The sequence below is a fragment of the Falco peregrinus genome, chromosome Z (genome assembly GCF_023634155.1).
Source record: "Falco peregrinus isolate bFalPer1 chromosome Z, bFalPer1.pri, whole genome shotgun sequence".
Lineage (NCBI taxonomy): Eukaryota > Metazoa > Chordata > Aves > Falconiformes > Falconidae > Falco > Falco peregrinus.
This window is the reverse complement of record NC_073739.1, coordinates 44,761,967-44,772,358: the sequence shown is the minus strand read 5'-3', so window position 1 is coordinate 44,772,358 and position 10,392 is coordinate 44,761,967. Positions and strand designations below refer to the sequence as shown.

At 51.1% G+C, this 10,392-nt stretch overlaps 1 protein-coding gene across 2 annotated transcripts; it reads left to right on the top strand.

Annotated features, from left to right (window-relative positions):
• Window positions 1-1,907: 1,907 nt before the first annotated feature.
• Window positions 1,908-2,942, top strand: FOXB2 (forkhead box B2). Of its 2 annotated transcripts, XM_055791583.1 has the most exons (2): window positions 1,908-2,265; window positions 2,377-2,942. In XM_055791583.1, exons 1-2 carry the CDS (start codon window positions 1,908-1,910, stop codon window positions 2,940-2,942), a joined length of 924 nt encoding a protein of 307 aa, XP_055647558.1. The 2 variants fall into 2 exon arrangements, with proteins under 2 accessions (XP_055647558.1, XP_055647557.1); XM_055791582.1 differs by having other exon boundaries at window positions 1,908-2,942.
• Window positions 2,943-10,392: the final 7,450 nt, after the last annotated feature.

The following is a 10,392-nucleotide window of genomic DNA, read 5'->3' as shown; positions in this document are numbered from 1 at the left end:
CTTACTTTCTTCCTTTGCCTTTGATCGCGCTCTTCACTTGACTGCCCTGGGTCAGGTGTAATACTATTCAATCTCGTTACTTAAGGAAGGGATTTGCATCAGTCCTTTTCTTCACCCCTTTAGCAGAGATTACAGGTAGAGATTTGAAAAGTTTTTTCTTACCCCCTGCCTCCAGTTCTCCACTTCTACCTGTGGCACCTGACCCGTCTGGAGGCAGCCAGCTCTGACGCTCACACCGCCCCCCGCGGCGGCACCGTGGGTCGGGCCCGCTGGCACCCGGCCGGGAGCGGACACCGCGGCAGGTCACCCACGGCACCGGCGTGCAAGGGTGGGCTGCGAAGAGGGGTGTGTGTGTTCCCTCCAGTAGTAAAGCTTTTTCGACCTATTTGTTTATTTAGCCAGTAAAAGCCGGACTAATCATTTTAACGCTGACACCTCCCATACCATCCTCCCTAACCGGGCTCTGGTAGGTGCCTACGTTGGGCAGGGTTTCTTCCAACTCTAGCGGCAGCGGAGAAGCTCAGGCTGCCGTGTTTCTCGCTCAAATGTACAGCCTGCCCGCTGTAACGCAGAGCGTTCGGAGGATAGATACGAATTGTTGCATTGTTCATTGATTGCTACTACTGAACCGGCCTAAGTCAACACTGGTGCTAAGTAGCTCGACTCGAAGCGTTTGGCTGGTTCTTTCCCTGTTCCCCTACGAGCCGCATCGCGGCCAGTAACAAAACTTGACCGTAACGATTTGGACAGAAAAGCGTAGGATTTTTTGTGTCTCCCTTGTTTTTGTGCTAGGCTCCGCACAGCTTTTTCAACTTAATGAAAGGGATGTTAGGAAATTACTCTGAAGGGCCGGCATTTCCCGGTTGCTGGTTCCCGGGTTTAGCTTGACGCCCATTTCATGCTTGGGACGACTCGCCCCTGGGACGAGGAAAGACCTCGCCCGTTCTCCACCGCCCGGTGGTGCGGTACCTTCGGAGGCCCTTGGCGCCTGCTGCTCGGAGCCGGGCTGTGCGGGAGCGAGGGGCCAAGGGGGAGGAAAGCGGCTGCGAAAGGGCTTGGGAGGGGGAGAGGGGGAGGAGGGAGCTTTCCTGCTCGGGCTGCCGTTCCGTGCCCTGTGTTTTGAAAGCGGATCTCGCTCTCACATGGCTCCACCTCGCCATGCTGAGGAGGTGTGAGCGAGAGGGGAGCCGGGGAGCCGCTCCTCGCTCCTTTTCCACGAGACGCCAAGTCCCCGAGCCGCTGTCATGTGATAGCAAGAGAGCAGGAGCTGCGGGGGTCTCCCGACTCGGGCATCATTACAAAACGGCGCCGGAGAGCGCAGCGCCGGCACAGCCCCGCCGGCCGGCGCCCCGCTCGCCTCCTGCCCCCGCGGGTTCCCGGCGCTCGCCTCCGCCGACCGCCGCCAACTTTTAAGGGGACGCCGGACTGAGCGGTGAGAGGGGCGCTTTTACCACCCCCCTACCCCCGCCTCTGCCGAGGTTCGGGGTGATTTCGTGCTCCCGAGCCCTCGGTGCGTGCGGAGCCCTAACTCCGGCAGAGCGTGCCAGGCGGCTGCGGGGAAGCCCGGGAGACTCGGCGGCCTCCGGGAGGAAAGCGGGGGCACCACCGGGGGCCGGGAGCTGCCTCTGTCTGCTCCGCGTCGCCCGCGGCCCCCCGGCCTGGGTGGGAGCTGCCTCTCCGGCAAGGGGCGGGGCGGCGAGGCGAGCGCAGCCCGGGGCGAGGCTGCCCGAGGGGCCGCGGGGAGGTCGCGGTCGCGCGTGGGCCGGGCGGCTGGCGCCCAGGATGTAGAGGCGGCGGCGGGTCAGGGCAGCGCCGACCGCGGCACCCCGGGCCCGCCGTGTGCGGGGCAGAGCGGCGCCCGGCGCGGCGGGATCGTGCGGCCGCGGGAGGGCTGCGGCGGGGCGGCGATGCCCAGGCCAGGGAAGAGCTCGTACAGCGACCAGAAGCCGCCCTACTCCTACATCTCCCTGACGGCCATGGCCATCCAGCACTCGGCCGAGAAGATGCTGCCCCTGAGCGACATCTACAAGTTCATCATGGAGAGGTTCCCCTACTACCGGGAGCACACTCAGCGCTGGCAGAACTCCCTCCGCCACAACCTCTCCTTCAACGACTGCTTCATCAAGATCCCGCGCCGCCCCGACCAGCCGGGCAAGGGCAGCTTCTGGGCGCTGCACCCCGACTGCGGGGACATGTTTGAAAACGGCAGCTTCCTCCGCCGCCGCAAGCGCTTCAAGGTCCTGCGCCCCGAGCACCACCTGCCCGGCGGCGGCGGGCCGGGCGGAGGGGCGGGCGGCGGCGGCCCCGGCAAGCCCCCGGCGCCAACCCCGCATATGGTGCACTACTTCCATCCGCACCCGCCGCCGCCGCCGCCGCCTCCCCCGGGCAAGGTGCCGGGGCTGGCGGGCTCCGAGGCAGCCGTGGCCGCCGCCGCGGCCGCCGCCGCGGTGGGGAGGCTGCCGCCGTTCTCGCCCTACGGGAGCAGCCAGCCCTCGGGCTTCAAGCATCCCTTCGCCATCGAGAACATCATCGGCAGAGATTACAAGGGTGTGCTGCAGGCCGGCGGGCTGCCGCTGGCCTCGGTGATGCACCACCTGGGTTACCCGGTGCCCAGCCAGCTCAGCAGCGTGGTGAGCTCCATGTGGCCGCACGTGGGGGTGATGGACTCCGTGGCCGGCGTGCCCGTTTCCCCCGACTACGGACCCTTCGGGGTGCCCGTGAAGGCGCTCTGCCACCCGCCGTCCCAGACCATGCCCGCCGTCCCGGTGCCCATCAAGCCGGCGCCGGCGATGCCCGCTGCCCCGGCCATCCCCGCTCTGACGGTCGCCGCCTCGCAGATCTGCCCCGCCGCTTCCCCGGCCGCCGCCTCGCTGCTGGAGCAGGCAGCGAGCAGCGCCCCCGAGGGCAAGGGCTCCCTCCACTCCGTCCTGGTGCACTCCTAAAGGGCAGGGGGGCGGGGGGCGGGGGGGGGGGGGGGGGGAAGACAGGCCCCCAGGCTCCCAGGGGAGAGGATGCGGGGTCCAGGTCATGCGTGCGGCGCTAAAACCCGATCGATCTCGTGACTATAATAACCCTGCTGGTGTCTGTGTTTATATTGTGTACAATCAGATTACTTGAGAGCCAGGTCGCAGGTAAGAGCTTTTATCGTCTTTAAATATCGCTCGTGGCGGAGCGGTGATGTGAAAAGTCGCAGCCGGGGCCAAAGGGGCTGGCTCGGAGGAAGGGGCCGGGAGGGAAGGTCTCCCAGCCACCTCAGCCTGCGGCACTGGGCGGCCGTGCAGCCCGGGCTCCCCGCCGAGCCCCGCTCCCAGGGCCGCCGGACCGGGGGTCCCGCGAAACTCGGGGACCGGTGGGGGAGGGGCTGCAGCCTGCCGGCGTCTGGGGGCAACAGAAGGGTAAACCCCCCACTGAACTCTGCTTTTCCCCCTCCCCCGAGGAACGGGAAGCCTCTGCCCCGCCGTAGATCTTGCTCCGAAAGAGGTGGGCAATTGGCTGCCTTAGACGCTGGCGAACTGCGGGGCCTCAGGACGTGTCATGCTCGCTATTTGAAGAGTAAGCTTTAAATAACTCGATTAATTCGTGGGAATTTGAATGACAACGGTACTGACGACGAAGGGCTCCTTTAACTATCGCTTGGCTCCTTCCCCCTCACACTTCTATGGTCCACCCCAGTTTTTCACATCGGAGGGCAATACCTAAAGCAGGGACTAAAGTGTGACCCAGCCTCTCAAGCTGAGTGGGTGTCCGAATTCCTTAGTTTCTCCCTAAAATGAAACCAGCCCGGCGATTCGCAGATTCTGCTTTTCACATCACCTTTCATCGCTCACAGATACCGCTGTTTTGTATGTGTTGTTTGGCGTTTTTTCCACGTGAGTGTGAATACTAAAACCTGCTGGGGGTGGAGAGTAGGGGGGATATGCCAACCGAAAAACGGTTAAAAAAATATTCGGAAAAAGCACTTTACTGAAAACAACCTTCCAACAGACGAGAGGTCTGTGTAAAGCAGAGGGATCACAAGTCAGAGTGCGACGCACTGGCTGATGAGTCCCGGCTGGTTTGTGAGGGATTGCTGCCGTACACTGTCTGCCCTGCTGTACACCGACATCATTAAAGCCCATCTATTCATTTGCTTCTGCTGGTGCTGCTGTTTAAAATACTCGACTTTCACACCGGTTAAGAAACGCGTGCTCGTAGTCTAAGTCCGCACTCCTCAACCCCCCACCCCCACCGCCCAAAGTACCCAAAAGTTTTACTGTCGGCAAAGCAAAGGGAGGAAAGAGAAAGAAAACTCTTACAGGTAAACCGCCTGCCGCAGGGCCACTTTGTCTCGCCGCTGCCCGCAGCTCAAGGGCAAAGCGTCGGCGGTCGGGTGTAAGGAGAGGGCACCGGCTCGGATCCCGGTCCCGCTGAAGGCAACGGGAGTTTTGCCACTGGTTTCAGCGGGTGCTGGATCTCAGCCACTGTCTGGGATGTACCCGCCTCATGCCGGCGCACCGGCCGTGCCCCGACACGCCAGGTCGCAGTCCCAGCCCCTGGAGAAGGGTACCCTGTGTCAGGATGGTCCCTCCCGCTGGACCTGCAGCCAGAAAAACTATTGCTAGGAAAAGCAAATCTTTTTGGCTTCGAGTGCCGGCTGTCCAAAGTTCTCCCCACGCACGGTTCTGGGGTCTGTTCGACCACTTGGAATACAACTGGAACTGTAGAATTTCCAGTTGTTCCTTCTGCTCTGGGGTGGGTGGGGTGTGTTACACCCTAATTTAAAAAATGATAACATTCCTAGCGCTGAAAAACTACTACTAATAATGTTATGCTAATGAGGCATGGCTTGGTATCACGGTTTGGAAATCGGGCTGGAAGGGGAATTGCCTCAAAAGTTTTGCAGCCAGATACACGGAGCAGTAATCAGATACCCGGAAGAAATGATTAAAAAAAAGAAAAAAAAAAAAGGTCGATGTTTCTGCTGCTAAAAACTAGTTGCTTGTAAAGAAAGCAGCCCCCCAAATAAATCGCGAATAGCAGTAGCTCTATATAGCTCGATGTAGCTGAATATATTCCACCGTCCCTGATGTGGCTGCTGCCTAGGGCTCCAAAGCGTCGTTGGGAAGCCCAGCTTCCCCCCTCACATCGATCTAAGAAGGGGCAAGAGGAATGGGGAGTGCGGAGCAGGAGGAGAGGTAATCCTCCTGGGAATTATTCAGAGGATTCTGGACAGCTTTAAGATTATGGATAACCTTCTAAATTCCACCGCGGGAAAACTTCATCCCGTGTCAGGAGGCCGTTCGGGGAGGCACGGCGCCCGGCGGAGCAGAGGCCCCGCCGCCATTCGCCGCGGGCAGGCAGCAGGCGGCCGGGCAGCGGGGCAGGTGTCGCGACAGAGCCCGGCTGCCGGGGCAGGGTGCCCGGACCTGCGGGGCAGGTGTCGCGACAGGCGAAGGTGTCTAGGTGCAGCCGAGGTGGGGCTGAGGGTCCGACCCTCACCCAGCGCCTGGGAGGATTCGCCGCGGGACGATGGCGCAGGCAGCGGTGCGCGGGGGTGAACAGGCGCTGCTCGCAGCAGGGTGTCCCCATCGGCGGCAGCTGAGGCGGGGGCGGGGTGGGTGTTAGGCCAGGGGTCACTCGCCCGGCGGATTTGGTGTCACTCCCGAGGCAGCTGCCTGCACTTTGTACGACCAAAAGACGGTGCTCTTTTCCGTAGCTCGTACAATGAAAATTATAGAGGGTTAGAACCTGGTGATTTCAGACCGTCAGGGGGAAAGGGAAAAATAACTAATTGAGAAGTATTTTCTTGTTCGTTTTGCGTTTTTCCCCTATGTTTCAGGACTCAGTCTCCAACCATAGCCTTTGCAATGTTACAAAAAATTTTTATCAACAACCAATAATCCCCCATATACAAATCAAACCAAACCAATCCTGATGCTCCTTAGAAAGAGATGATGGCATAAGATTTACAGAAATGAACTAGTACCCTTTCCTCCACACAGAAAAGCAGGTCTAAATGGGTGAAGGGTAAGACTGTCATTTGACAAATGAAATAGGACAAGTCTTGTGCTAACTATGAAATTTTGTTTGTCTGCTGCACCAGTACACCTCATGCAGAAACTGCTTGCCTTCAGATTAAAGCGCATACATGTTGAGCACAGACAAGGCAGCTGAGCCTTTACTGTACGGGCGCAGGCAAGATGGTTGTAAACAGAAGAAACAGATGCAAGCAGAACAAGCAACTTAATCTTCCTATCATTAGACTACCAGGGGTAGCGAAGTAAAAGTTAGCATTGGAAGGATGGCAGCCTAAGAAAAGGCATTGATCCCACCCCCCAGTATGCTTCTGATTTATTGTGGCTAGCTAATGCAGTGATTATTATTTCTGCCTATGGGAAGCTATTCTTAACCAAGGTATCGCTTTGTGTATTATGAGTCCATCCATACGACATGCAAGTCAAGAAAGAAAAACAAATGCAATAAGATGTCCAGAATTAATGTGTTTTATGGTCTGAAATGTGATGGCAGTGTTTTAGTGGATATATTCTGATCTCAGTGATACCTGCTGCAACATAACTACCAGTATTACAATTGAAACTTTGGGCTCCATTGATTCAATCCTGCAGTCTCTCCAGCCAGAAATTGATCTGGCATATCTGCTTTGAATTTTGCTGCTGCTTGTTGGATCAGATTTTCCCTTTTATTGTAAGAATTTATTTTAAATCATTATCCATTAAGCCTATATTAAGATACAGTCATCCCCATAAGCACTTGAAATCTCTAATACTTCCAAAAAAGTAAAGTTCCACCTCTGCTTCTGGAATTTTGCTGAACATATGGTGAGATAAACCGGCTTTAGTTAGATAAACCAGGTATAATTTTAGACATCTAGATGCTAAATACCAAAACTTACTGCCTGCAGGCCCCTCTCCTGGACATACTTCTGTATGTTACTCATTTGTTTAAAGAATCAGTGGTCCTCCCTCTTTGCCTGTGGTCACTGGCACTGCCCATGTAGGAAAGCCTAATGGCTGGAGCACTCTTCTCTGAACCTCTGAAGGAAATCTAAGTTCAAGATTTTTTCAGCTCAGAAAGATTCAAATTCATACCCGCGTACCAAAACATGTCAACTGTAACATGGCCCACGGAGAAGACTTAAGCTTTTAGGTGAAGTTATGCCATTACATAGCAACAACAAATACTAGCTTCATGAAGTGTCAGATAAGTCACAGGGCCTCGGTGCTCTTCTACAAAGGCAGAGCCCAACAGCCATTGAAGAAAACATAATGGATGAAGAGAGGGAAAGAAGGATAGGCATAAATGGTAAATTTTCACAGCAGAGTACCACATGGACTGGTGCTGTGTGCCCCAGAAGTTCATAATTGTGGTATGTAAAAGGGGAGTTATGGACAGGGAAGTGACAATTGTTGACAAGTATTAAGTCATTCAGACTAATGAAAAAGGATAGCTGATAAACTGGGACTTGTTGAAAGACATCCACACTGAGTTACAGGATAATAAAATGGAAAGTGAAATCCATTGTTGCTATATGTAAACTCATATGCATGGGGAACATAATCCTGATTTTGTATGAATAACAATATGTCCTGAACTTAGGATTCTCATGAAGTTATGGTAGATAGCTCTATGGAAATGTTGGCTTAATAGTCATTAGCTGTGGAAAAAAAAGCAAAATTACTAGGAAAGGAACAGAGAACAAGACAGAAAATATCATGTCCTTGATTAAATCCTAAGTAAACTGGAATGTACCAGGAAGTTCTGCGAGTTCCTCACACCTGAAAACAGATATATAAACCTGGCAGAGTACAGACAGAATCAGATGGGATAATCAAAGCTACATCTTCTGTACAAGTGACAATTCAATAGTCTAAGACCCTTCAGCATAGAAAGCAAGGATATACAGAGATGTATGACAGAAGCTTACAAAATCATGACAGACCTGGAGAAGGGAACTAAAGTGCACTTTCTCTTTCTTTCTCTTAATACCTGAACTGGGAGTCATCAAAAGTGTTCAAAGCAAAGAGAAAGACAGGATACTTCACACAACATATAATTAAATACTGCAATTAATTGTTGCAGGATGTTGCTAGTGTTACAATTTTACATGGGTTTGAAGAACAGGTAGAAAACCCATGTAAGACAAATCCACTGAGAGTCGTTTCTTGTTGCTCACTCTTGCTCAGATTTGCTGTGGTAATAATACATTTCTGAAAGTATCATTACATGCTTTTCCTGTCCTACTCTTTCTAGAACACCTGTTGGTTGCCTATGGTCAGAGACTGGACACTGGGCTAGATGAACGTTTGGGCTGACCTATGACTATTGTTCTTAATTAGAGAGGGGACCAGGGTCTGTGACTTCCATTCCTAGCCAAGTGTCCTAAATCAACGCAATTCTTTAAAGTTATTTCCGTGTATGATATATGAGAGTAGACATCATGGATGCATGCCGAGATGCAGATGCACACTCTAAAGCCTAAATGCGTATGTTTCAGATGAAAAATTAGATGGTCCAGAAATGTACAAGTTCCTCTTTCCAAGGAGAGTGCCCCACCAACTGGATTAATTTGCTTAATTTCTGGTAAAACCAATTTTAACAATTTGAAAGTTTTGGCATGAGGGATGGAGATCTCTTTTTATATTACACCAGCATAACTGATGGAGTAGACTGAGTATAGGTATGGATTTGAATCCCCTCTAAGATGGAGAAGCAACTCTGAATATCTGTGTCCTGGTACTACAATACCAGCCATGTCTATGCCATGCATGTCTGAAGCATTCACACTGCTCTAGGCATTGGCAGAGGTGTCAGTGTATTACTTCTGTCTGTATTTCCTTCTCTGGTTACAGGACCAATGAAAAGAAACTGCTTTTTAAAGAAGAAAATCATCAAATTCTGACACATAAAAAAAACAACTCTAATGCTGAGCTTCACAGAGCTTTAAAATATAACTTTTAATGCATGTGACATCCACAATATACCACAGAATCTTGTAATACTTCTTTATTCACATGGATGCTTAATCTACACTGGGAGAAGTACTCATTTTCAATGAGATACAAAAATCTGTTTTTAAGGCAAAAGACCTGGGAGAAAGGTGTAAGTCCATACTGCATGGACTGCTTTTACTATATATCACTCATTAAAATAATCATTGGACAACAGACATTACCAATTTGATCAACAATAGGGACCAAGGATGCCTCACTTTATAAGGCAGAGAGTCATCTTAAAGCAGTAATTTGAAAAAGTAAAACCAGCTTGATAGTCTTCACTGCCCATTACTGTCAAAACATAGGTTTTTTGCTGAACATTAAGTGTTACCCAGTCAATAAATTATTAGGCAAAGGGTTATTTTAACGGTAAGGGCTGCTAGTTTTTATTTAGTTTTTCTTCAATCTGACAAAAAAGGCTTTTAACTCTGCATACTACACAACAAACTCCCAGTGTGGATCTGTTCTTTCTTTCATGATGATCTGAATAATGTGAAGCTCAGTCAATGATTAATTCTGGATAAAAATGCAGAAAGAAAGGAGAAAACTGTATTTTCATGTACTGCTTGCACCACTAAACTGCTACTGGAAAAATAATCATTTGCTGGTAAAAGTGTAAGAGAACTTAGTAATGTGATTGTAGTAGCCATTTGTGTTTTATTAACCTATTGTTTTATGTGAAGTGTGTGATTTTGATTTATCCTCTCCTAAGGCTTGAAATTAGTTTCCTTAATCCCCGTGTGGTCTTTTAACTGTGGTTGGTATGAATTTGATCCATAACAGATTAGTACATATGCAAAGTATTGTGATACTTCATATGCTTAATAAACTGTATGGCTGTAACTGGTAAGTGCTTACATCTTGTTTAACTGATTGTTACTGACTGCTTATGAAAACATTTCCTGGTACATGTGAGCTTGGAAGAAAATGCAAAGTAATGTGGTACAGTGCTGGCTGATTATTACAATATGCCATTTTTAAAGCTGAATAGGACTGTCAGAATGAGACCTAAAAAAAGAAACAATTTATTGCTGCTCCTTCAAACATTTGCAACAGAGGTAAAGACAAAACCATGAAAGGATGAATATGATACATCTCCAAAATTAAGTTACACCAGTTACACCAGTGAAACAGATATCAGGTGAACTGAGATCCTTACTGGGCCTTTACATTAGATCTGCTTATGAGCTTTTTAAAAAAACTGCAAATGCCCCAATCTGCTCACCAATTCCAACAAACAGGTTGAAAACATGGGCTTACACTGGGAGTCAAAACGCATGTTGCTCCAGATTTTGCATTTTAATATATTCTCTGCTTTGAAAATGCATCTCTGTGTCATCAGCATATTTAACCTGCAGACAGAAATGATGGGAAAATACATGGGAAAACCTCAGCCTAT

What these genes read in the sequence shown, in the direction of transcription:
- FOXB2 (XM_055791582.1), top strand. Translation starts at nt 1,908, where the DNA reads ATGCCCAGGCCAGGGAAGAGCTCGTACAGCGACCAGAAGCCGCCCTAC.